Consider the following 27,891-nt stretch of genomic DNA (forward strand, 5'->3'; position numbering starts at 1 on the left):
TAAATCCATTTCAAGCATACCGGTTATTCACATTTTTTTAACATCGTATTTTAACTATCTTGGGATAGGAGACAAAGGCAAATAGGTCAAATTCATGTATTGCTTTAATTTATTGGAACTTAGTTTAAGGTGATGTGTGAACTCAGCCAATTGTGGCTTATTTAATCAATTATAGTATCAAATATAGTAAATTATGGTTTAACCTAACATGAGAATTCAGAAAATTACATTGCATCTTACAAAGAAATGCATTTTTGTTCGAGGCTGCAGCTAGTCCTTTAGAAGGCTGTTGAATATATTGTTTTAGAGAAAGAATTTAAATCTTGCAATACTGGCCAGAATAATACAAATACAGTACTAACGCCTACAAATGTACAGTAGACTATGATCCAAGTTCACAATGGGTCATATTCACTAGTGTCCTTCCACAATTAGAAAGTCCATTAATGTACTGATGAATCAAATTTATTTCTACATCTACTTTAGATGCCTGGGGACTTTCTGGAAATTTGACATCCAGGGGATTAACCTCTTGTTGTACAAGGCCAAAAACTAGCAGTCAGTATATTCAGGGAGACAGCTGAGCACACAAGAATATACTGTAATCTATGGAGCTGCCTTATATTGAATTAACTTTGTCCATGGAACCTTGTATGATCTACAGGACCCTGACCAGCAGCAGCTTTCCATAATCTCCAACAGAAATCTTTCCACTTGGGTTCTGGAAAATACAATGAGAGAGACTAAACATTGTGCTCAGCCCCACATCGGTCAATTTATTTATTAGCAAGTAGTGGAGGAACCATGTAAGGAAACAGAATGTGTGAAGGTATTTGAGGTCAGATGAAAATAGGGGCAACAGTGTCCTTTCACTTTTGGTAGCCTTTTTCCAACTGTTCCATTATTTTGCTGGTTTAAGGTAGTCTTGTTGGTGGCCTTGTTTCTCCTTTAAAGGTTAATAAAAGCAACTATTCTCAGGATTGATATAGTCGATTCAGCTTCAAAATAATTGCACTTAACTTAAGGCTTAATTCTTCCTTTCCTCTCAAATGCAAAGTGCAAATGAGAATTCGAAGACGATACTATCAATAAGTGCTGATCAAATTCACGCAGTCCTATATTCAATCCCCCATCATGACACTAGGTGTGAATGATCCTTTTTTTTAGCGACTGATTATTATCAATTTTGCTGACAAAAGAGAACATCCTTTCTCATGCAAGACTTAAAGGACTTTTGATCGTCTCTACTCGGTGAGATGACCAAAAGGCCTCCGAGTCTTGCATGAGGTGCTCTATTAAGTGAACCCAATAAATAGTTTGGGAGAAAAATAAAAAATACAACCTGACAATGGGCTGAGATGATGTGCTTTCAACCTACTTTGTTGGCATACAATTGTGTGCTTTTTGTCAAAGAGAGACAGAGAAAAATAATTATGACAGAGTATATGTGATATAGAGATCCACACATCCATCAACTCTGTGTCATGATATTAAGGGGAAAGACAGAATATGAACTGGCTGGATACCAGTCTTATTGGACAATTCATTTCCCCATCCTCTCTCCATCATGTCCAGTATAGTCAGAAAAGTAGGATTAAGCTACGTTCCTTGCTAAATTTACTCTAATACAAGTACAGCAAAAGACTTAAGCCTGTCTCCCTTAGGAACTGGGGCAAAAATAAAACATTGTCAAGAGGGTACAGCTATTACCGGAACATGTTCGTGCTAAGATTAGATGTAAGTAAAGACAAGAGAGAGAAAATATGAGGTAAAAGAAAGGTAATTATCCAAACATAATTCAAGAATTCTGTTATTCTCTTCAAGTTATCAGGAAATGTTCACTCCCTAGAACCTATCAAGATTCCTACTCAAATAAAGTGCTGCTTTTGGAGAAATCGTTATCTTCCTGTTTCTTTACCGTAAATGGAGGTAGGACAGATATTTGATTCCAAGTCAAAGTCACCATCATGCACTGCATCATACACATTGTTATAATGTGAAGCTTGGTTAGGTTTTGGTATCTCAAAGGGCTCTATTCTCCGTGGCCTCTCACAGTGGGTGCCAGCCCACTTTGGATAGCATTGACACTGAAAGTGATCTTGCATTGATACATTTTGGTCTTGAAAATCTGTTATCCCAAGGTCCCCTTCCCGTAGCTGATGGTCCAAATGGAGAAAGGCTCCTAATTCACTCAGGTCGCATCTCACACAACGTCCATTCCCATGGCATAGCTGGCGACTACACCTGTTTGCTGCTGTAGTCACATTAGCGATGTAAGGTCCCAGTGTGGTGGTGATATAATGGTGAAGACTCTTGCAGCTCTCCTGGAGAACATAAGATCAGAATTAGGATTTTGAAGAAGTCAAGAAGCCCCAGGGTGGATCAGGCCAAGAAAATCATCCATTCCAGCATTCTGTTACTAGAGGGACAAATCAGGGACTTCTACTCAAAAGCAGAACATGGCAATAGCACTTAGACTTATCTACTGCTTTACAGTGCTTTAGAGCCCTTTCTAAGTGGTTTACACAGTCAGCATATTGCCCCCCAACAATTTGGGTCCTCATTTTACCCATCTTGGAAGGATGGAAGGATGAGTCAACCTTGAGGCTGGTGAGATTTGAATTGCCAAATTGCAGGCAGTCAGCAGAAGTAGTCTGCAGTACTGCACTCTGACCCCTGCACCACATTAGCATTTTCCATGCCTGGTTCTCAGCAATTAGCATAGAAAGGTACACTGCCGTCATTACTGGAAGGCAGTACATAGATGAATTCTGCTTGATAGTCTTTTCTTCCATGAATTTGATTTAAAAACATCCAACTTGGCAGGTAACATTACATATTGCAGTAGAAAATTCCATAATTTGATTTATGTAATATAAAATATTGCCTCAACCTCCTATAATTTTTGTTTGGTCATTGTGTGTTCTAATAATGTAACAGAAGAAGGCAACATTTTCCTTTTTTTCCTTCTAAACACAAATTGGCTTTATATATTTTATTAGGTCCCCTCAAGCTGAAAATGCTACAGGTTTTGGGCTATTTGCACAAATATATGAACAATGTCCTCTAAGAAGACCAAATCATAAAAGAATTATTGATAGAGAATTAGTGAACTCTCACTGTTGGGAAAACATATTACTTCATGGATCTACAATATCTTGCCTAAACCAGCGTTTAAAGTTGGACAGGATCTTCCCCATAGCTGCAATGGAATGCTGGTGCAGAGGAAGTGTACATATGGACCTGTTTCATGCTCAAGATTCACCTCCACAGTACGGAGCACAGAAATGTTTCAGAAATACTCACAAGTGACCGGGAGTAGGAGAGGTCGCCCCAGAGTACAACCCCAGCACTGCCAAGTGCTGCACTTTCTCCAATTGTATTTATCAGGTCAGCCTGAATCAAACAAAAGAAAGAAGAGAAAATGTAAGGACCAGTCCACCGGCAGTCAATGTGATGCTGCAAGGTTGTTTTGAGAATGCTGAGGTGCTAGGCAGGTAACAGTTCATTCTCAGGGTACGAAGGCCTTGGAACCAGGCTGGAACCGGCTGGGAGGGAGTCTGCTCCCTCTCTGAAGACAATCCCCCCTCCGTAATTCCCAAGCAGTTACAGCAAAAGCAAAAGCATGTGGAAAATACCAGCAAGCCTTCATACCCACCCCTCCACCCCCGCCTTTTCAACAGAATGGCAGGATGTCATAGTGGATAGTTAGTAGCTCTGTATGAGATCTCTATGGAGATTCTCTGTCATCCAGGTCATGGTTGTCCCAAAGGTGCCTTTTCAAAAGGAAACTCGTCTTTCTGGTTTTTCTTTGAAAACATTTCGTTTCGGTGAAAAACAAAATGACTTCAAAGAAAAAAACAAAGACCAAGTTGCCTCTTGAGAAAGCACCTCTGGGACTCTGTATGAGAGGTTCACATTATAATTTTAGTGATATAAAGTCTCTATTAAGCTGGCTTCAATGGAGTTAAAGATCTATTTTCAGAGACCTAGAGATATAGTGTGATCTTTTTCCATACAGATACCCAAATTGGTACTTACGAGTTAGAAGAGTAATGAGATGAACTGGGCTTCAGTTAGCATAATTGGCTATTGGAGTCTAAAACAGCTGGAAGATCACCAGCTATGTGATAAGTGATATAGGCAGCCAGACACTTTATTATTCAGGAGAGACACTTACGTTCCATTGAATTCACTGGTCAAACAAATCTTGCATGTGTCTCATGGCTGAAGAGCCTGACTGATTTGTTTGACCATTGTACCAAAGACCAAGTGAATGCCTACAATCCAAGCAATAATCATTTTTTTAGTTCTGTGTACACATTTTTGGAACACCAAAAGAAATTAAATTATCCGGTAACACTTTACATAACAGTAATGGCATGGAAAAATATTTTCTGTAAAAATTTCCCAACTCCTATTATGAATACAATTTTTCCATATGTGTAGTGTTATATATATTTTTTCAATGCAAACTGAACATTTTCCATAGAATTATTTTCTTTTTAAAAATTCCAATTCTAATTTTTCAGGAAAATCTACAACACTAAAGAGCACTAAAGTCAGAACAAAAAATCTAACAAGAGCAAGCTCCCTTTACTTAATTACTCAGAGTAGCCTGTTCAGAAAAGATGCAATTTGTCTCTACAGCTCTTGCTAATTAGTAGCTTTTTTCTTTCTAATTAAACAACAATTTGCAAAATTAATGAATGGACCTTACTTACTGCAATTCCATTTTTAAACATAGTATTTTTACTGCAATTGATGACTCAAGACTGAAATACTGTTTACTGAATGGCCATGAAGCAGGAAGTTTCTCCCACGTTTAATCTACTCCAAGGGTAATTGGAAGAATTCAGTACAGGGCTGACAGTAGTGTGTGGATGGAGAAACCATATATGCCATTCAGAATTACTTTGGGGAAAAAGTGAGATAAATATAACAAAGGAAACATGTACAGGAAAGTGAATACAGCGCAAAAATGTTTTCCAGTCAAATAGCAGATGTAACTATTATTTGCAATCCCTGGATCTATCATTACCTTCTTCCCTGAGCAACGCAGAGTGCTTACCTCAGTTAGATACTTTGAAGAATGCCTGTAGGAAACCCTGGAATATGGTAACACAGGAAGGGGATGCTCTCTGCCAAACTGTGCCACACGGAATGCCTCTCCAAGACGGTGATGTACATAATGCTGGCGGTACAAAGTTGGTACTTTCAGTGGAAGGTAGATACTGGGATAGAGGGCTGAGGAGATCTTCCACAACCACATGAGCTGATCATTCCATATGACCTCCTTCGGATTACATTGGCCAGTATAGTTCTCCACTTTCCCCCATTTGTCATTGAAGCAATCAGGAAACCTGTAGAAGCCCCAAAAACCATGTGGCCTCAGCTTCTTTCCCAGAGCTAGAGTAGACTCCATCAGCACCCGTGCGGCCCTTTCAAACTCTACCTTAGCTAAGTGAGTTTGCTCCTTAGGAGAGAATCCACGAAATGTTTTCCTCACCCATTGTTTAGAGGCTTCCCTATAAACCATTTTGGGCACCCAGTTTCGTCTCCAGAGAGGTCGCCACTCCTCCCAGTCTACTACTGCCAGACCTTGGAAGTCATTGTTCAAGAGTTCTGTGATTTCCTTTGTGGCTTTCTCTAGATGTCTCTTCAGATTAACCTTCTGAGGGATCCCCCCATTATGCCAGTCGCCCTGTGGAGAGATGTAGGGATACAGTCCAAACTTGTTTTTGTAAAAAATAGTCATATTTTGTCCATGGAACACATTGCCTTTGTTCTCCACAATGCCATAGACTTCCAGAGGTAATCTGATCCCAAAATGCTCTTGACATCTGCTTGTAGGTAAATTCCACACTACAACAAATGGCTTACGCTGGATGATGGGACTGGCAGCTGCCTGCTTCCAGCTATTCCCTACTAGGGGTCTAACAGATGCAGTACAGAAGGAGATGCAGATCCAGATAATTCTCTCCAGGATCATGGTGGATGGAATAAACTGGTATCTGTTCTGGACCTCCTCAAGCTTTGTTCATAAATGCATCCCCTGGCAAAGAGAAAGGGAGTGATGGGTTAAATAAATTCCGTCTGCCCCTTATTTACAGATCACTTCTAACTCAATAGCACATAATAAAAAGAAAATTAAAAAGTAAATGTAATTAAGTCAAACCATTAGCTATGAAGAGCCTTGCAATTGTCGCAGTTAAAATGTCAGATTAGAATTGAGGACACCCAAGTTTGCTTCCTCCCTCCACAATCAATGAGTTGTGCTCTGGACAGCATGGCAGATTTAAATTCATGTACTATTCATGAATCACTGTCCCGACTTTAGGATAGTCATTATTTCTCAAATTGTCACCTTCTCACAATGATGTAGGGTTGGGTGGAGATCTATTTATCTATTTATTGTGGAAAACTGGAATAGAAATATAATCAATCAATTCATTCATTTAATCAAGTTATCTGACACGTTCATTGTTCAAGGTATATTTTAATCTGAGAATCCAGCTTCATAATGGAAATGCTTTGTTTATTACAGAGTAGGAAGCGTGAAGCTTCTGGCCTCAGGTTCTCTTGTTCAGATTTGTGAGGATTGCTTGCTGTTTTTCTAAAAGTCTGCTAAGTGAAGAGGGAAAGAAAGGACGTCAGGATTAAAACAAATGCCAAAAGAGGAAAAGAAAGCATCACTCTAGATGAGGGGTGTCAAACTCGATTTCATTGAGGGCCACGTCAGGGTTGTGTTTGACCTCAGGGGAGGAAGCGGGCATGGTTGGGTATGACCAGCTCAACATCACTTGTGTCGGGGGCACCTATGGTGGCCCAAGCGCTCTGCCAGTGAAAATAGGCTCCCGAGTTCCGTTTTTGCTGGCAGAGGGTTGCAGAAGACTGTCGCAGCCAAAGACTGAGCTCAGGATCCTGTTTTCACTGGCACAGTCATCGCAGACTGGTTGTTTGCTGTTTCCAGGGTGGCCCTATGGGCCAGATCTAAGTACCCCATGGGCCAGATCCGGCCCCCGGGCCTTGAGTTTGACACTCCTGCTCTACATCATTAGGAATCAAGTTGCTGCTATTAGATCAACTTTATAAACATCTGTGATCTTAAGAAATAGTTCACTTTTTGGCCCATGGCTTGCAAAATATCATTTTATGACAACTAGGAAATTGTCTTCCTTGTGGTGGACATGTCCTGTGTGGATCAACCATCTTCCCTTTAGAACAAACCAAGTCTTACAGTAGGTAAGTGTTAGGTAACTTTAAAAATATACCTTTTGCAATGAGCTTCCCCAACCCACTATCTGTCCCAACCAGCCAACCAGCCAACCAACCAACCAATCAATCTTTATTCAGTCAGAAATCAGCAAATAAAACACAAAAATCACAATTAGAAGAAAGAGGGAAACATATAATTTGTTCTAAAATATCTAAAGAGGATTAGAAGAAAGACTATGCCATATTGACAAACTATAGAACAGTGCTTACCTGTGGTCAGGGAAATAAAGTCAGATTGATCTGATAAGAAATCTTAAAACAAGTCAGAAGGACCAGGATAAAGAATGGAGATAGCAATTCCTGCCGAGGACCTGCCTAGAGGGGACGTTACAGAATCATCTATTCTACCATTTAAGTGATGCCTCTCTTTTTAGTAATGGCTGTTGGGAGGGCATTGGACATGGCAAAGAATAAAACCTTTCTAAATTTTGGGATGATGATGCAACTAAGATATCTAGTTGGTTGGAAAAAGTGTACCTCAAAAAGGTGCTTTTGGGTAGCATAGGAAAGTCTACTTGCAGTTCTAAATCAATAGCTTGCTGTTTGAGATCAGCTAGTGCGTATTCATAATCCATCATAGTGATGATTGGCTATAAAGTTGCACTTTGGCATATATCGCCCTGGTACTAGGAAGACTCAAAGGTCAGTCATAATTAAAGGAGCCAAGCTAGCTGAAACAACAAAAAAAGAGAGCTTAAGCCAATAGGAGAAAATGAAAATCCAGGCAATAGTTTATAGTTTAAGTAGGCCAGCTTCACAGTGGAGGACTGTGTTTAAAATGCATTGAGGAGCACCTGTCCCTAATATTTGTCTTTTTAAATGATGCTTTTCATGCTTTATAGCTTCTATAAATAACAGAGCTTCTAATACAGAGAAGTGGCTTTCAAATCACAAAAAGGATAAAATAGATTGGCTTTGGCATGTGGTTTCTAAGCAAATACAGCAGGGGACAAAACAAAATTATCCACAGCTGATTGAGCATGTTCAAGCAGGTGAAGGAACTCCTCAGGAGATAAATCCAAGGACTAAAATTTTAAGGTGGAAATAGTGAGAATGTTTAAATGGGAACTGCCCAATAAAGACTGATGTTAACTAGGTGACCTAAAATTAAATCCTGATGAGTAAGACATGTTTGGATCAACACAGAAAATGTTGGGAGGAATGACTCTATGGCAGTTATGCATCTTCCCAACCCAAGACGTGCAAGTTCCTGTCTGGGCAGCTTCCACTTGGTGGTTTGGATTGTTTGCTTTGCTAATATCTCGTTGAAGAAACTGCAGACCAACTTCTTTCTACAATTTTAAAAGCCTGGTTTGCATTGATTAGGCTTTTGACTTCTCCCACATTGAAAGAAACCAAGATAAGGTAAAATGCAATTTCCCCATTCTGCTGTCAATTAGAGGTCCGCTCCCATAAACCTCAGGCAGTAAAATTATAGGAACTGATCCCCTCCTTCACTTGGAAGGCACTATATTAGGGCAGGCTAGAACAGAGCATTTCTTCCAATCCAAACTTTCTGATTAAACTAAACTGGTTTCAAATAAAAACTACAAACTTCCCCTGCAGTTGATAAGTCAATATAAACTCTTTTCCACACTTGTAACCTGGCAGAAGCGGCAGGCTTGAAATCCAAACTTCATTGCAGACAAAAAAAAAAACTAATTCTCTGTACAATATTTGTTCACACTTTGGGGGTGTGCATTAGTAACTTGATCATCATGGGAATACTCCAACAGTCACCTCAACATTTTACAATATTTCCTGTTAGCAGTAAGGCAATAAGTCTTTTCTCCTAGCTGCTATTTCACACAAGTTGTGCAATACAACCTCGAAGCCTGTAATACTATAATATTTGTCGATAATGTTCCTGCTTCTCTTTTATTGCTTTTGCGTGATCTGTATTTTTGTAGGAGAAATATGCTAATGGAGATTATTTTAGTAAAATACAGTATACTCTCATTTAACATCTATCCATGCTTCTGTGCTGAAAGTGAACAGAAAGAGAGTCGCTTTTATTTTGGGGAAGGTAGAAATAGCTCAAGGAATGTACTTGAAGACCCAAAACAGAACAGAGTTGTGCTCTGAATAATAGGAAACTTGAAAATCCCTCTTTGATGTGCCATATTAATAGCTGAAATGAGAGGCATTGAATGTAATTTTGCTTAGGATAAATTATCTTTAGAACCAGCTTGAGGAAGTGATTAAAAGCACCAGGCATGAAACTGGGAGACTGAGAATTCTAGCACAGGGCTAACTGGGTGATCTTGGGCCAGACATTCTCTCTGCCCTAGGAAAGCAAGGACAAGCCCTTTCCAAAAATCTAGCCAATAAATCTTAGAGGCTTGTCCAAGAGTCAGGATAAATTCAAAGCCACCAAATATGAAACTTTATATTTTGAAATAGATTGGGTTTAGTATTCAGTAATTAGGGCAATATTTTGTAAAAGCCTAAAAGAACACTCCTTTCAATCCCATATAGTGGCAATGTGAAAGACCCATCCTAATCCATCCAATGACTTCTGTCCCTTCTTCTCTCCCATTTCTAATAAATGAACGCAAGCAACACATTTGGAGTTGAATCTCCAAATTGAGCCTGCTTATGCTGCCATGACACAAGTGGGGCAGTTTAATATTTGAGCCACTGGCTCTCAGACATTTGTGCTGGGCAACTAGGGATATAATTCTGGCCACTATAATCTTGTTTAGCAGATTTTCTTCTTCAGAAGGGCAATGTGATTGGATCACACACCTGTCACCAATTATGTTTTGCAAAATATCGGGACAGTGATCTGGTGCCCAGGCAATTGGTTCTTTTGGAAACGCATAACATAAAAAGCATACCTACCAATAAGATAATACCCAAATTTCTTACAAGCTGCCAGGAGCTCCTTAATGACAACGGCAGAGATACCCCAAGGGCAGCATGTTTCCATAGTATCCAGTGCTAGGTTCCATGCAGAATCTCCCAAAAAGCAACAATAATCCCAACGTTTTTATCAAAACCTGGCACCATGACTTCATGGTTCTGCTATGAGGATAGGACTGCAAGACCTGGCCTTGATTGGCTGGCAAATGACTCTGGCATGGGAATCAAAAGTCTGGAACTTTCACAGCGAGTAAAGCTTTGAAACTATGTGACACTTCGCCATCCACCTTCTCCTTTATTCATTAAACAAGAGTGCAAACCAAGCAGGTCAGCTCTGAATGAGTTCTAAACTTCTAGAACTTTTCGTATTATGAAGAATAAATCAAAATATGTCACTAAACCCCTCCAAATAACAATGGCCTTCTGCATTGCAACTACAGCCTGCCCTCGAAAAGGTCTAGTGGTTGAAGCACCAGGCTAAAAACCAGAAGATCAGGAATTCTAGTCCTGCCTTAGGCATGAAATCCAGCTGGGTGGCTTTTGGACAGTCCCGGCCTCAATTCACTTCACAAGCATGTTGTGGGGAAAAATAGGAGGAAGAAGGTATGTTCCCTATCTTGAGTTATGTGTAAAAATAATAATAAGTAAAATCATTCAAAAGCTACTGTTGGTCCATGGTATGCCCATGTAGCCTCGCTGCAACATGATCCAGCAGGATGGGCATCTTCTGATTCCTTTTCATGTACAGCAGTGGTTCTCAACCTGTGGGTCGTCCTTTGGGGGTTGAATGACCCTTTCACAGGGGTCGCCTAAGACCATCGGAAAACACATATTTTCGATTGTCTTAGGAACCGAGACACCAATTTTATGGTTGGGGGTCACCACAACATGAGGAACTGTATTAAAGGGTCGCAGCATTGGGAAAGTTGAGAACCATTGATGCACAACATTGTTCAATGATACTGATGAGGCACATCTTATGACCAGTAGCAGATGCCTTTTGGAGCAGCCTCCTCCTTGAGTTTGGGGGGACTCTATTGGCTTTCCACAAAATCTGAAGACCTATTTTTTCCTAGGTGTTGGGCCCAGGATGTCAGATTTGGGCATATTTAATTATTTGCTGCTTTATGGTTTTTACATGGTGTTATTTAAGTATTAGTTTTGTTAGATGGCCAAGAGTTATTTGGTTAAGACGGGTGGTCATATAATTCCATTAAATAAACAATTTGATCTAATCTAAGGAAATAGCTTTTGAGCTGTCAAACGCTATTCTGTTTTTTAAACTCAGGGGAAACAGCCATACAGTGAGATTACATAGCAAAAGCTTTGGCTTTATTTACCCAAGTTCTGAAGTGTGTGAAGGTACTCTTTAAAGAGTTTCATACTATAAAGAATTACAGTTTTGTGATCTTCTGGAAGACGATTGACCTAAAAAAAATTTCTATAAGCTGAATTTTGATTACTTCTCCCACACACACACATCCCCATGTGACTTCTTTGACGTACACATACCTATCATATAAATCACTTTCCATTCCATTCTTTTGTATGCTAAAGAACCTTTGTGTTCCACTGAGGGTGACAATTCAGAGTAACATTTGGCTTTTATATGCTAAGCCATTGTTCTTTTCACCCAACAAATCTGTCCTTTCTGATGCCTGACGCCCTCAGAGCATCTGCAGTACCTAATGCAAATGCCTGCACATCCTCTTTTCACATTTGGGACTGTTTTTAAATGCAAATGCTAATTTCAACATTCATGCAAATGCCACTTTCAACCCCCCCCCCCCCTTGGCTTTACCAACTTTACCACCAAAAAATTTGAGAGCAAAGATCCTCCCTACGTAACCTTTAATTTTTGGCTCAAGACTCATTTCTTTAGACCAGTTTCAACTCCCTTCTGTTTTTTTCCGGCACAGACCAAGTACAAAATCCAGTAGGTCACATGATATTTATTACTTAAGCTGAAGAAACCCCTTTTATTTGTGGTTGTCTGTTTGATGGAAAGGTTTGAAGAACTTTGAAGCACGAACATTATTTTCTAATGTTTCAACTAATGATGAAATTATGTTTTAGGCATTCCTTTACATGTCAGTTTTTAAGAACAGATTATTATCACTGTTCTAATGTTCAGCAAACTGTAGTACTTAAGTAATTCTGTTGGCTAAATCTGAAAAAGCACTAATCACATGTAAAAGTTGCTACTAGAAAAAAAACAGCACTAACAACTGGGCAGTATGGCAAATAGTTCTTATTAGCAAATCTACCATGTATCGTGGGATGACAGGAAGAGTCCTTTTAATATTTCCCTCTACAATAACTCAGCTCATATTTTATGGGGCAATAAAAAAAACAATTTCAAATCATTACACACTTTTGACAGCTTCTATTTATTATCTATTTATTCTTTCTCTTCTCGCCAACCTATATATATGCGCAAAGGAGGAAAAGCATGTTGCAATCTTCTGATTAGTAATTTGGATGGGAAGAGGACCAGACTGAGAATACCTATATCAAGCTTCAGGTACTGTATGTTGGGGACACTGTGAATTTTTATAATGCAATACTAAGCTTTTTTTAAAAATGAATGAGGATTATCTTTTTTCAACTGCTTAAAAAAACTCAGACAAGCTTATCTTGAAAGCAAGTAAAACACCAGTTCTATATTCATCTCAAAGAAAGCTCCATGAATAAGAATAATTCATAAAGCACACTGCCTGGCTATCCTTTAATAACACAATGCAACAATGAGAAATTATTTTTTGTCATTTCAGAAGTAACCTAGGTTTGGTTTTTTCACTTCCTGGAGTAACAGTCTATGTTGTTCTGACTTTCTTTTTCAGATACTATCTATGCTCCAGGGTAGCTGAGTGGAGGATTCTGGGTTCAATCCATGCTCATATGGAGACAAATATTTGTGAGATTTGCATTTAAGGAACTTTAAAAAACCACCTTTTTTGATGAGAACTTTCCATTTGCTCAAAAAGGAAACAACGCAAGATTCAGATAATTCTCCAAGCCACACTTGTGTCTTAGCCCACTTGCAGTTAACCACAGCATGTTCCCATAATATTGCTTCCTCTTATGCCTCCAATAGTTGAGGCATTGTGAAGCATTTAGATGTTTCAGTGTCCAGTGTTCTCTCTCTTCAGTAGCCACCAGGCCACAGCTGTTTTTCTGATATGCTTCAGCTGTGCTGGATGGGGGATTTGGGGAGTTGAAGTCCACAGGACTTAAAGTCGCCAAGGTTGAGAAACACTGGTATAAGGCTTCTTGCTTTGAGCAGGAGATTTGACTAGAAGACCTCTGAGGTCCCTTCCAGCTCTATGATTGTTTTCCTGTCAGGGACATAATTGCTACATTGGCGTTCTTCTAGAAGGCAGGTGCCTAATGATGCAGCAAAGAATCAGTTCATGCAGCCTCTTGTTATCTCTCAACCATTGTTCAAGCTAAAAGCTAAATCAGATCTGTGTTAGTAATCAGATCTGTGTGTCAGGGTTGGCTTGAAGACATCATAGATCAAACCCCACCCCGCTCCTATTATCACTATCAGTTATTAGTCACTTGTTATTACAATCAATCAATCAGCCGGCTGATGCAGGTTTTCCCAAACTGGGAGAGGTGCCCCTCTAAAAGGGTGCGTGAATTCTGATCAATGGCTGAGCTTGTGGATGTTGTCAGGCATCACCCTACTAATGAGCAAAAAGCATGACACGTACATGTCTATCGAAAGTCATCCAGGTCATAGTTGTCCTAAAGGTGCTTTTTCAAGAGGCAACTGGACTTCCTTGCTTTTCTTTGAAGACGTTTCACTTCTCATCAACGTCTTCAAAGGAAAACAAGGAAGTCCAGTTGCCTCTTGAAAAAGCACCTTTGGGACATAACAACCACAGCTGTACTAAGATCGAAAACTGGTTTCTCCATCAGCTGGGGGTGTTGAGAAGAGAAACAGGCTCCCCCCCCCCACTGAAAATGGGAAGTGCATTCTCCAGCTAAAAGCCAGAAGAGATAATAATTAGGGTTGTTAAAGACGGCAGCAAAGGGGTGGCATGTTGGTTTTCTAGCTCAGGCATGGAGGAAAGCACTTTGAGCTGTGAGGAAGAAATCTCTAGTCTCTTCCACATAATAGGGAGCAAGCGACTTTTGCCATTCCAAACATTATATTGGAAAAATTACTAGTAAAAGTAATCCTCAACGTACAGCAGTTCATTTTGTGACCAGAGTTGCAACTGCACTGAAAAAAGTGACTTATGATCATTTTCCTATGATCCTTGCAGCATTCCCGTGGTCACATGATCAAAATTCAGAAGCGTGGCAACTGTTTCAATTTTGGGCTCAAAATTTTGGACTCAATTGTGGCCATAGGTTGAGAACTATGATCTTCCTCTTGTTTAAAATGAAATCAATATTCTTTAGACCAGAGTTTTTTAACCTTGGAAATTTTAAGATGCATGGATTTGAGCTCTCAGATTTTCCCAGCCTGGCTGGGGGATTCTCGGAGGTGAAGCCCACACATTTAAAGTTGGCAAAGATGAGAAATATTGCTTTAGACCAAAGTGTTTCATGCAGTAGATATCTGGCAATTTTAAGTAGCAGACACCTGCTACTCTATATGTGCAATGTCATCTTTGCAGCTTTTAATATGAAAAAGATTTTTTTTTTCATTTCAAGGACTTTAAGTATCAAGAAACATTAATGTACAAAATTCAATGAAGAAATAATACCATTTCCTATACATCCCTCAAAAAATTGCATGTACATGCTGCTTTAATAGTTCCTTTACAGCTGTATGACATTGCTGCTTCGTGAACAAATTCTGACGGGGCCTTCCCTCTTCATTTTCAAAAAGCAATTTAAAGAATTTGGAATTGCAAGACAAGTGTTAATTCTAAATACTGTAATTGAAGTATCACATTTCATTACTTCATGTATTTAAATTACTTATATCCATAAACTGTCTGAATATATCCAACACTTGGCTGCAAAATATGCAATGATCTTGCAGGTGGATTCACCAGGGAGCCAATATTAAGCTATCGCTTTCAATATGCATGCAGCAGAAGGTAGTTGCCAAGCAATGAAGGCAATAGCTCAGATGGAATATTAACCAATTAGACTAAAAGAAACTAAGAATCCAAGAATGAAAAGTTACATCTCCATTTAAAAAGTGTACAGATAAGCTTTCATAAAAATATAATTTATGTATGTATGTGTATATATGTATATGTATATATATGTATGTGTGTGCATGTATGTATGTATATGTTTTCATAGATTCAGTAGATATACATATAATGGTACATGAAAGGATGTTTGACATAAACCTTATTTGTGCAACCTATACACTAACCTTTTTGGAAGGCATCAGGCTAAAGCTTCCAAAACCCTTAATTCCAGATTGTGGGGATTAAAAGTCCTGGCAGTCAATATAATTAAAGAGTTTTTCCCCCCTCAAACCAAACTTTAAACACAGTCACTTGATAAGTGTATGATGGCTAATGAGAAAGAACTTTTATTACAGATGCTATTTGTGAGGTCCAAGTTAAGAATGTGACAAACTTATGAAGAAGCAAGCTTGCTCCACTATTATCCCACCAAAGCAGCTCCATCTCTCAGCTCTACCCAATTCACATGAAGGCAATGACTCATCCATCGAAGTCAAATATTAGATAAATATCTATGTTTAGGTTTTGTTCTTATGGATTCATTTCTCTGGTCTTGTATACCACCCAGAGGTGATTGGAGTGGGACAGCTATAATACATGTAAATAAGTATAGCTTGAGTTTGAATTGGCGAGTTATGAGAAGCTGATACCTAAGGTGGCTAAATCTAGGTTTATCACTTAGCAAGTTTGACAAACCAAATCAACTCACAATTATCCAATAAACCATAGTCAAACCCTGTAAGATTTCTAGCAGAAGTGATGGCAAAGCTATTCTCTTTATGCATCAGCACCACATACTTACAAATGCATGTGTTTGTTTGAATGTTCCCTGCAGAGTCAGAAGGGACATCTTGCAGAGTTTTAAAAATGCTCTGTTTATTGGGACATACAATACAGAAGAAGCAAGGGAATCTATAGGGAAGCTTGTCATAGCCCCAACAGCACAACTTTGGCAATTACTGAAATTCAATGAGAAGCAAGAGCTGGCCTTCAAAGTGCACCTAACGTATACGGTCTTGGCATCTTGAACTCTCAACGAAAGGGAACCTAATAAGGAAGAACAACAGAAAACCAAATACATTGTTTTATTCATTTTAAATGGCGATCTTTTGTCTCACAAAGCCAGGCTTTCCTTTTAAAACAAGAAAGGCTTTTCTTTTTCCTCCTTATTCACTTATTTCATCTTTATTACACAGTCACACAACGGAGGGGGAAAAATCAGATATCCTTCTTCATCCAGAATATGGGCTGCCCTTTCAGATCCCGATAAGGTGTTTCAAAAAGCGTCTGTTCTTCAAATGTATTCTCCAAAACCTTGGAAGAGGCGGGTTTTCCGGAGTTTGGCTGGACTACTAAAAAGGCTCTTGGTGGAGGCACTGGAAGTGGGAGGGGAGGAGGAGGAGGAGGAGAGGGTGGAAGAGCTGGGGCAGCAGAGGCGAATGGTGAAGAGTGAACCAGAGCATTACTGGACTGGGCAGAGGATGGGTGGGGACCTGGCAACGGAAGACGGGGAGAAATGGTAGCCGTCCCTGAATGATAAGAACAAGGAGAAGGCAATGAAGGTGGGGCTACTGAGCAAAAAGGGGAAGAAGAAAGAGGCGCAGCACGCGGTGAAGGAGGGAGGTTTGCTCCAGATCTGCTTTGGTAAGATGCATTTGTATTATGCTTCCCAGATTGTGCAGGAAGCTCCGTCTTACGTTGAGGGGCAGAGAAGTTCTCCAAAAATTCCATAGGTACCAGAGAACTGATGAAGCCAGCCCACTGGACGGGCTTGGACAAGCAATAACCCAGGTGGGCATAAAAATGCTGTTTGTCATGTGTGGTGAGATACAGATGCTGGTAGCGGTGGGCTTTGGCAAAGTTCTCAACAGCTTCCATCAGCTTCCTGCCGTAGCCCTTTCCACGGAGGGCCTTGGCAACCACCACAGTCTCCACAAATAAACTGTTAGATTGGCCAACCACACGGGATAACCTGGCATGTCCCAGAAGTTGGCACTGGGTATTGGACATCTTCCCTTCTGCAGTTTCCTCCGTTAGCCTCAAAGTTCTGATCAGTACCAAGCACATGGGAAAGTTGTCACTAGATTTTTGCAGGGAGTGGATACGGGAGGTCCGGCTCCGTTTCCACTCTTCGTTGATGAGGTCAGCACAGGCCTCCAGGAGATCAGGCCTCTTGTGAAGGGGGACTGCGGTGAGCATCTCTGAAACCGAACCCATTCTTCTCACCGTGATGAAACTTCACAAGCGAGAGAGAGAGAGTTTGGTGCACTCCTGAAAGCACAAACACAATGAATTGTGCTTGCAATGCATACTTACTTCCCAGAGAATTAATCATCTCACTGACATTACAGGGAAACTTCAGCAGTTCCTTGCTTTGTTTTGCCTAGGTTAAGCCCAAATTAGCAGCCTCTGAAATACACCCAAACAGCAACAAAAGGACCTAATACAGAAATCCATTTAATAGCCACATACCGTACATCGAAATAAACATTATTTTCACTACCACCATTCTATTATCCCAGCAATTTCCCCAACCTGCTTCAGTAGTTTCAAGAAAGACTGGAGTAGAGCTTCCATTCGTGGGCCTGATAGCTGAAAATGATAGGCATTCAAGTAGAAAACAAGCTGCTACTTTGAAACTTTCTTTTCATTTTCTTTACTGTCCAAATATAAATTACCATGCGTTAAATAACCAACAAGCAGAATGTCTGTATTCTGTCTACCAATCTGAATAACTTACACAAATGCAGATGATTACATATACTTGTATGTGATTAAGAGAAAACAGTCTGGTAACTCATTTTCTCCCCATTGGAAATAATAGATAAATTCTATTACTGTTAAACCTTTAACAAAAAGAAGAACTTGTTGTAGGTTTCCTCTTTATCCCACAAGCATAGACGACCATTATTTTTCAAATATATATTACACTCTTGATAAGAACCTTTGCTGAAATACCTGGATCACCGGCTTATAGGCCACAAAAGATGACCCGCAGGTAAAAAAGCAATCTACTCTAAAGGAACATCCAAGCCCAATTTGCTCTTTTATCTTCTCTCAACAGTCTAGGTGACTCTAGTTAAAAGTTTTATGTAGGAAGCAGCCTTGCATTTAAGGTGCTGTAATATGACATCACTGATCGGCAATGTCATAATGACTTCACATCTCTGGTCCTCACCAGGAGATACCAGCTAAATATAGCTCTTATTATGCCTTCTCATTTCTGCCTGTCATAAATGTAAAGTCCAAGTCCAGAGATGAGACAATGAATCCAATGGAGTTCAATTCTTTATTAGCTTGCACCTAATGGACAGAAACTTACCGGACTAAAACTATATTGTATAACCTTCTCTCCTACTAGATATATCCTGAGAGATTCTAGGGTGAATTTAGTCCAGCTCAGGACTAAGCAGTCTCTTGATCCAGGCTTCTTTGGGAAGGCTCTAAAAATTAACAAAATACTCCCCCTCTGATGCTCTGAGTGCACATTCCATCACAATAGCCTAGATCACGTCTAGGTAACTAGGGCACGCAGAGTTGCTTACAGCTCTCATGTTGTCACAATAGTGTGGAATTAGTGGCAGTCTCCTACCATTGTTTGGCAAGAACATGTAGTATTAGTATACTGGAACAATCTTACGTGATCATTTGAGCTCTGGAAGGAACAGCTCAAGCAAATTGTGGGACTGTTTGAATGTTTCTCCAGAGCACAACGCAATACTTCCTCCAATGTCTCCCAGAAGCCATGGATGTGGCAAATTGCAAGAAGGCAGTATGTTGCAACATTCCCATAACCAGTCACAGATGAAGTACTGATGTTTCCAGTTAGACCACAGAGTGAGTTGCACATATGAGAATCAAAAATGAATATAAACACAATTTTGTTGAAGAGGAGGCCTTTTTGCTTGAGGATTTGAAAAGAGAGCATCATTCTGTACACTTGGTCCATTTGGGGAGGTATGGGGGAACTTCCCCATTATATATCAGTAACAAAGAATAAGAGAGCTTATTTAAGAATGCAATCCCTCTAACCCATTTTATTTACAATATTTATATAGCTGTCCATCTCTCGAGCAACCCTGGGAAGCTCCCAATTAAAAATCAAAAGACACATAAAATTGTTTTACAAAACTTTTAACATTCAGTCAATTAAAACATAAACTATTAAAATAATAATGCAGTTGTTAATAACATGACACCCTTCTGTGCTCATGTGCCATCATCTAATCTCCCAATTTTGGGGAGAAACGCTAGGTCTTTAAAGCCTTGTAGAAGGCTAAAATGGCCTGCCAAACTTTAGGGCAGTATTTCTCAACCTTGGCGACTTTAGGTCCTGTGGACTTCAACTCCCAGAATCCCCCAGCCAGCTGTCTGGGGAATTCAGGGAGTTGAAGTCCCCAGGACTTAAAGTCCGCAAGATTGAGAAACACTGCTTTAAGGGGAAGAGTGGTACACAGGGCAGGGGCTGCCATGGAGCAGGAATGTTTCCTAGTTCTCATCAGATGACAATTTTATGGGAAGAGGCAAGAAATATGGCCATTCTATCTAACCTGGTAGGACGTATCTGTCCCTGTACTGTAAATGTTTAAAGGTGATGACCAGCACCTTGAATTGCACCAGAAAGAAACTGGAAGCAGCTACATAGGCCTACATAGGGGTCTTGTTACTGTGTTCGGTGCTGCATTCTAGACCGGATGAAGTTTCTGATTCAGCACCATGTGAAGCGCACTGCAGTAATCCAAACAGGAGGTGACCGAGGTATAAATGACCATAAGGGAGGCTTGCCAGTCCAGGAAAGGACACAATTGGTGCACCAGACAAATCTATGCAAAGTCCCTCCCTCCCCCTTTAGCACAACTGCCACCTGCTCCTTCAGCAGGAGCTGTGAGTTCAGGAAGACCCCAGAATCATCCTCCGGGTCAGTCCAGAAAAGTATCAACCCATCCAGAATCAAAGATGACGAATCATCTGGTCCTGGGGGATCCTCCCCATCCATACACTTATAGCCTCCCAGGCACTCAGCCAGCACTGCCACTGCATCTGAGATGCCATCTAACCCACATGAGATACTCCAAGGGAGATTGTCTCTCCATCTTTCTTAGTCAGGAATGGTCAGAAGGGATATCAACCATTCACATACTTCTATGTAAGATATTACGTTTGTTCTTTCCTAGACACCCGTGTGCTAAGCTGGCATTAATACCAATCAAGCAGAACCCAGATTAAGGAACTACCAAGGAGAAAACCACACCCCACCAACACTGACAAGCAAGCTACTGAATATAAACAGGCAGGAAGCTCTACATTCAGTAGCACCGGTGATGTAGCCTAGTTGAGTAATGAAATGTCTGGAAGCAAACAATCAAGATCAGAGAATAAAAAATTTTGTGCGCCAAACCGGCAGTAATGCCAGCAGCAATCCACCCCTGCACCAATGTCACTTTAATGTCCACATTCTGGCCCCAAATGGCCCATGTGCCTACTGGGGGTATAGTTCAGGGTTTTATTTGAAAGTATGTTCACCTGATCTGAAAGGACAAAATAAGTAGAGGTGGTAGGAAGCAAGTAACAGGGAGCATTTTAATAAAATAGATAACTGATGGTATCTCTTTGGCAGAGCAAACAGGTACCACCCTCTGTATCAAAACACCACCCAGATATGTCAAAAACTTACTTTCTAAGCATCTTCAACAATATATTTTAGTGACAATATATGTTGTTATTATGGGAAGAAACTGAGAATGTGCCAATTGATTTACAAGTAAAGTATCTTGCAAATGACTTTTGAAGGATGCTCATTATCACTTACCCAAAAACAGGCACAAAAATACAAAGCCCGTTATTCTATTGAAATTATGCAATGTTATTATAATTGTGCAATGTGTTGTGTTTAGAAACTTGTAACTTGCCTTATATATAAATATTTTTTTAAAAAATCACCCTTTCAATAAAAAGAGAAACAAAACATATCATAATCCTAATGATAATGGCAGAACCACAAATGTTGTGGAAAATTATCCTAATACGGATTAGAGCACTGAGCAGAAAGCATAATCCCAGGTAAACATATTGTCCTTTTCACTAAGTGGAATTCTAACTACCACATCAATTCTAATCTACAGTAAAACAGGTATCCCTTCCTTGCTTAAATTAGGAATATTTGGCATACTGCATGGAACTGCAGTATCAGAATTCTGGAGCTAGGTTAGAAAAATACAGGTAACACTATGATAATGATATTGAGAGAAGAGAAAAAGAGAGTAGTATTGAGATAGGAGAAATTAACAGGAATGGCAATGGCTTTCTTTTCACTCCTTCCAGTGATCAACATCTGTAGCTTGGCCTCTTCTTCCTAATTTTATCTTGGTGTCAATTTCAAATTGCTTTGCTTTAAAAAGACAATAAAGCATTCAAGGTTTGAAAGTTCTAGTCAACCATATTTCCGTTTTTGGGTTCCCTGACTGGGTGAAGACTCGCATCCTCTCTCTTTTAACATTACTTAGGGCAGTGGGTCTCAACCTTCCTAATGACGCGACCCTTTAATACAGTTCCTCATGTTGTGGTGACCCCCAATGGTAAAATTATTTTATGTTTTCCGTATTTTTCTCCAATATATGTATTTTCCGATGGTCTTAGGCAACCCCTGTGAAAGGGTCATTCGACCCCCAAAAGGATCCCGACCCACAGGTTGAGAACCACTGACTTAGGGAAAGGTGTGTCTTCCTCAGTTATAACTCTCAAAAAACATCCCACCTTATATGACAATGTGACCGTTATAGATCCTGTTCCTTTACAGTGTAGGCATCAAGAGTGTTTAGTTCGCAGCCCTCCTTTCCAAGACTTAAGACTCCCTATTCCTCTACAACATCTGATCAAGGAAGCCAAGAATATCCTTGTCCAAGTATTAGTGCATAATAAAAATGCAAATGGGAAAAAAAGCACCAAATACCTTTAATGAATGGGAGTTGCCTCAAGTAGCACCACCTTTCTCCTTAGAAATTTCAGCTTGCCAATTAACACCTAGTAGAAACAGTTTGGTTGCTTTCACAAGAGCACAGCAGGAACTAAACATGCTCTTCTTGTCCATTACTTCTTTTAAAGAAAGAAGAGGCTGCTAATTTGAATACTGGTAAAGGGGGAAGTATCTGAAATGTAAATTAAGTCTTGAACTGCCCAGCTCTTACGATCAAAGGCTGGCACCTTTTCACAGCTTAACAATCAAAAGCAACCAGCAAATTCTAAGGGGTTCTCAAATGAATCTTTTAAAACTATCCTTACTGGCAAGTCCAAATATAGGCAAAAGCCTTCCAACAATCTGTTCTCTAATGAATGATCATCCAGTAAACTTTAGCAAGCAACATCCTGGCCTATTATAAAGACAACAATCAGGTTACCTAGGGTGGAACATGGGACAAAGTAGGGCAGATTGAACAGGCGAACTAGATTGACAGCTTACCATGCCCTAATTCCTCCCCAACATTTCTGCATTCAGTCAGACTATTAAAGTGTGGACACAAACAATGCTGACTGTACAATGGGTCCTTAGCTAAATTTATAGTGCCTTGTCATCTCCATCTCTTTGTTTGTGTGTGGCATTGAGGCACGGTCTCAATTTCAGATATTTATTGACCAACTGAATGAAGAGAGCAAGAAAGGCGCAAATAGAAGTCACTGTTTCAATGCTTTCCTTTTAAAGCCATCACAGTCCCATCCCATATCTCTTAGCTGTTTCTTAGAATCCTGAGAATGAAAGAACATTGGGTTGTGATGATCTTAAACTCACACATCAATTTAAGGTCCTATAAGTTCAGAGAGTCCTTGTCACACTCAGACATTCCATACATCCATGCATACAGACATAACATTCTTTCCTTGTTTATTTTGTATCCTTTTTCTTTAATGTGTTCACATTCTCTGTCTCTGTCTCTCTCTCTCACACACACAGAATTACTCTACCTCTACAACATTAAGAAACTATCATCTTTTCCCCATAAGAATTCTATCCACTGGTATTAGCAGGAAAACACATAGCAAAGGAGGAGTGACAGATAGTTACCAAACATCTATCCAAGGGACACCTTGATTTAACCATTGTGTTCTGAGCTGGGTCCTGGACTTCAGGCTGAAACTTATTGGCATTCTTTTTCTCTTTATAATAACTACTGAAAAAATAAGGAAGAGAAGATTCCTTGAGGGGATCATACATAAGCTATTATGGCCCAGACAACAAATATTCAGGAATGGCCATTATCTAGAGTGGAGGAAAGTGGAGCTTAGAAGAAACAACAAAAGGTCCTTCAAGTCTGGCTCATGGTGTTTTGGTGAGCACATCCATATAGTTTTCAAAGCATTGCTATTGTTACCATGATCTTCTCTGGGAATCTTTCTTCACCTTCCTAACTTAGTCTACTACCTTATATTTCCTGATGGTTCCTATTCAAATACTTAGCTTTCTGAGCTTAATTGAGCACCTAGATCAGTGGTGTCAAACTCAAGGCCCACGGGTTGGATCTGGCCCACAGGGAGCTTAAATGTGGCCCATAGAGTCGGCCTGCAAATATCAAAGGACCGGCCCCCGGTGCCTCTTCCAGCCAAAATGGACTGGTAGGGGGCCTCCAGAAGCACTCTGCCGGCCAAAAACAGGCCGCATTGAAGCCCCCATTTTCGGCCAGCAGAGTGCTGCAGGAGGACTGGATTGAATTGGATTACAATTATGTGTCCTCAAGTAAGTGCCTGAGCTGGATAGAAAACAAGCAACATCCTATGTTAATACTAATGCCAAATTTTACATATTATAGGTCCATTTAATCTACAATCAACAATCCATAATTGACAGGCATTTCTATTCACTATTCTGGAAATGTACCTCTGCTGTTAGATCTTGTATTATTGTGTTATTTATGCTATTGTATGTTTATTATTAATTGAATAATAAAAATACAATCGTATAAATATCTTTTCTGCATGGAAAAGCAATTTACTATTAAACAGTGGGGTATAAATTTAGAAATAAAAAGTTTAGTGGAATACGAAGAATAAGTAATACATGTTTTCCCGTAATATCTGGTAGGAGAGATAGGAAAAAGGTTTTAGTAAAAAACTGTGGAAAGAAAGAAGGGGGAAAATGCATCTTGAGCCTATGTCAAATGCCCACTATACTATGGCCATGCCCTCCCTGGACACACACACACCTGGACAAACACACACGGCCCTCTGAGGTCAAACACAACCCTAATGCGGCAAATATGTTTGGACCTATTGCTACAGTGAAATGCATTTTGCACTCCAACTACTACGCAGTGTAAAAGACCAACCAGTTTTCTGCAGTAGTAAAGGATCCAAATTTTGAAAAAAGAAACTAGTTATGTCCAGTTGGTTATAGCTGGATTCTTCACATGGATGACTGGCATCTTGACAAAATCTGGAGTTGCTAATCAACATATCCCTTCATGGAGGGGATCTGCTGTTTCTGGAAGCAAGATTTCCATCCCCTCCAAGGGATTCTGCCCATAAATCATATTGTACAAACCAAGGTCTAGACTCCAGAGGATATGTGCCATCTCAGCTAAATTTATTGCTGTTCCTGGAACCCCTTGAAATGAATGCTTAACCACAAAAAGGCTAAGGCCAAAGGTCACCTCTATAAACAGCATCATGCTAAGGAACGGCAAGTGTGTTAGCAATCTTCTTCTCCTGACCATCAAAAAAAGGGCTTGGCTTTTTAAAGGTACATTATACCTGGGTTCATTTTTTTTAAAGTACATCTCTCATATTCTCCATTTAAGGTCAACAGCCGTCTATGAAGAAGACAGAACCATGTTCTTATTAAGTGTACAGTACAACTGAACTCCATACATATTGTCTACTTAGGAGTTAGGACTCAACCCAAGTAAAGATGTCCAGGTTTCCTAACTCAACTTTGCATTTGCCAACAAAGAATGAACCGCAGGCAAGTCTCAATCTATTTTGTAAGATATATATATAGGAACTTTGAAATAAAATGCCAGCTTACCCTGAAGGCGGTTTCACCCCACAAAAAGTATGAAACAAGCTTGTTCATAATGTTAGGAAGTGTCTGATAGCATCTTTTGTGACTAACAAATGTCATTAAAAGGCATGCCCTTATTCTTTTTTTTACTTACATTGTTAATTAGAAATGATCCTACACATTTGGAACATGGTGGAATAATTACACATATCTATTTGTATTATTATTGTTAATGTTGTTTAAAAGACTTGACCCAGCCAACACACTCTCCACAAAATATATATGGGGAGAAAAGAAAATTGCAAACAAAACATGCTTTAAAAAAAGAAAAGAAAGAAATGATGCTATCTGAATTTAGATTAACACTGTAGACTACCAGTGGTGTCCTCCTATATTGTCTAGACATTATCAAATCATCCCTCACCCCAAAGTAAAATCAGTTCTGTAACTCTAATATGTTGTGAGAATAGCCCTGAGATAGAAGGAAGAGTCAAAGCCCTAGGCAATAGTCTGATAAATGAAATCTGAGCCCAAACTAGAAATTTGAGAAAGTGTTTCAGAATTGACCCACCCTAATAAAGGCAGGAGAAGGGGGAAGCACTTCTTAACTGGTTACTCAACCTATAATGTAACTAGTATTCAGTAGGTTGCTTTCCTAATCCGGACTACCTCAAAGGGCCAACAGTACAGTAACAGTGATCTCTACTTCCCTTATATGTTGAGGATGCAACTAGACGTATTATGTTTCAATTCCACGAAGAAAACCACACCCCTGAAGCACCTTAATCTTCTAGTCCGGGGGCGCTGGCTCTACTATCCGCGAAAATGCCCTGCGCCACCCATCCCAATTCGGGGCTTTCTTCCAATGAATCGCCCCTTCGCTTTTGCCAGCAGAATCACCCGGGACTCATGGGCTCATCCAGAAGCCCTAAAATAAAGGCTGCTACGACTTTTTCCATTAAACGACGCGAGGTGTCAGCAAAGAACGAGCCGCTGGGCTGCAAACGGTCCTCTCCAAACCATACAAGGCGATAAGGGGGAAATGCGAGGAGTCCCCTTAGTGGTTCTCCGCATTGCGTTGCGCTTAACTGGAGGCTTCGTTTGGAAGGAGCTACTTGTAGGACGTTTTACCTCCCGATCCCCCCCCCTCCCGCCTCGTTGCACCCCTGGGTGCAAAAGGTCAAGAGGCGTTTAATAACTTTTGAGACTCAAGTCTCTTGCCTTCATCCTTAAGCGCCGAAACGGGATCCCCCCCCCCCCCCATTCACCCCTGTGCTTCCCTCCCCGCTGCAGAGATCCACATCCTTTTATGGGCACAGCCACCCGACTCCTTTGCCTCTGGAACAGGAGAAAGAAGAATCAGGCGGCGGTCAGCCAAACCTATTCGCACCCCGCCCTTCCCCATCCCTCGATTCCTGCTCTCTCTCCAAAATGAATATTCCAATACTCAATGCTTTTCCCGATCCTCCGTCCAGCAATTGAGAGAGGATTCCGTTTGTACTACCCTGCCTCTCCCTGGCGAGAGTTTCCTGCCTAGAACGTCCCTTGCAAACCCTCGCCCAGGCCCAAAGCAACATTAATGCCGAAAGCGGGTTTAATAATAAATACTAACATCGTGCTAGCTACCGCGGGAACTGCCGTGCGGACGCTCTGCCTTTCCAGCGCCCTGAGCTCGCCCACGGGGACCACGGCTGCACGCCGTAAAGCGGCGAGGGCAGACAAGTTCCGCTTTTTTCTTTTTTTTGTCCCGAAAGCTACACTGCCCTCTAGAGGGTTGGAGGTTTCCTTCTCCTTAAGATTGCCGTTGTCCTTTTCTCGGCAACTTTTGCGAACTGGTTTCTCCTTTCGAAGTTCCATCGCATGAAATGAAAAAAAAAACGGAGCCGTTAATTCATCTCGGGAAGAAGAAGAAAAAAGGCAAACATCTGGGCAGAAACGTAGGGCCAGCAAAGGAAGCGTAAGATGTGCGTAAATGGGCGCGGAATCCAGAACTTGGGGCTAGAAAGCGACAGATAGGTGCAACGAAGGAGAGGCGATTGGGTGCTCCGCGCGTTAAGTGTTGGAGAGCTTTGTGTATGTGTGAAAGAGACAGAGAGAGAATCTCTATAGACGAGTATGTAGGGGGTGGAGTAAATTGAGGGAGGAAAAAGGAACGGATGAGTCTGGGTTCTTAGGCTAAGCGCAAAAAAAAGGGAAACAAAAGCTACCTGTTTTTAAAATTTAAAAACACTGTGAGAAAGCAGGTTATCTATTTTTGCTTGGAAAGACTGGTTAAATTCAGGTTAGTACAGCTGGGCTATATTATATAACTCAGCTTTAAAAGTTAGGTGTTATTTTGTTATTAATATGAAAAAGATTCCTTTTTTTTCTTTCAATAAGAGTAAAATATTCAGAGCTCCTCCCTTTGCACATTTACCAGGAATTAAGCTTCAGTAAACCTACCACACTTATAACAAGGTATTTTCCGGATGTTTTTGGATTATACTGTAATCCTCAGTTTTGCTGCTTGGAGCTATTAACGGTGAAGATTCAAAAACGACTGGGAAGGGGTGCTTTTAAGGCTGTGTTTCTCAACCTTGACAACATTAATGTGTG

The 27,891-nt window shown here is 40.3% G+C and overlaps 2 protein-coding genes across 4 annotated transcripts; both read right to left on the reverse strand.

Moving 5' to 3' along the window:
- Positions 1–17: 17 nt before the first annotated feature.
- HYAL3 (hyaluronidase 3) lies at positions 18–27,844 on the reverse strand. Of its 2 annotated transcripts, none has more exons than XM_081936765.1 (4): positions 27,739–27,844; positions 5,072–6,055; positions 3,307–3,396; positions 18–2,324 (listed from the first exon to the last, which is right to left on the reverse strand). In XM_081936765.1, exons 2-4 carry the CDS (start codon positions 5,990–5,992, stop codon positions 1,899–1,901), a joined length of 1,437 nt encoding a protein of 478 aa, XP_081792891.1. In that variant the 5' UTR covers positions 5,993–6,055; positions 27,739–27,844; the 3' UTR covers positions 18–1,898. The 2 variants fall into 2 exon arrangements, with proteins under 2 accessions (XP_081792891.1, XP_081792890.1); XM_081936764.1 differs by lacking the exon at positions 27,739–27,844 and adding an exon at positions 26,078–26,543.
- NAA80 (N-alpha-acetyltransferase 80, NatH catalytic subunit) lies at positions 16,183–26,975 on the reverse strand. Of its 2 annotated transcripts, none has more exons than XM_081936780.1 (2): positions 26,909–26,975; positions 16,183–17,579 (listed from the first exon to the last, which is right to left on the reverse strand). In XM_081936780.1, the coding sequence occupies exon 2, from the start codon at positions 17,523–17,525 to the stop codon at positions 16,527–16,529; it is 999 nt and encodes a 332-aa protein (XP_081792906.1). In that variant the 5' UTR covers positions 17,526–17,579; positions 26,909–26,975; the 3' UTR covers positions 16,183–16,526. The 2 variants fall into 2 exon arrangements, with proteins under 2 accessions (XP_081792906.1, XP_081792907.1); XM_081936781.1 differs by lacking the exon at positions 26,909–26,975 and adding an exon at positions 26,801–26,821.
- Positions 27,845–27,891: the final 47 nt, after the last annotated feature.

Source organism: Natrix helvetica (assembly GCF_964273705.1).
Source record: "Natrix helvetica genome assembly, chromosome: 1".
In the NCBI taxonomy this organism is placed as follows: domain Eukaryota; kingdom Metazoa; phylum Chordata; class Lepidosauria; order Squamata; family Natricidae; genus Natrix; species Natrix helvetica.

What these genes read in the sequence shown, in the direction of transcription:
- HYAL3 (XM_081936765.1), bottom strand. Translation starts at nt 5,992, where the DNA reads ATGATCCTGGAGAGAATTATCTGGATCTGCATCTCCTTCTGTACTGCA. An exon ending in CTTCAAAGTATCTAACTGAG is followed by an intron (nt 3,397 to 5,071) that starts GTAAGCACTCTG and finishes TGTTTGATTCAG; the next exon opens with GCTGACCTGATAAATACAAT. An exon ending in TCTCCTACTCCCGGTCACTT is followed by an intron (nt 2,325 to 3,306) that starts GTGAGTATTTCT and finishes TATGTTCTCCAG; the next exon opens with GAGAGCTGCAAGAGTCTTCA.
- NAA80 (XM_081936780.1), bottom strand. Translation starts at nt 17,525, where the DNA reads ATGGGTTCGGTTTCAGAGATGCTCACCGCAGTCCCCCTTCACAAGAGG.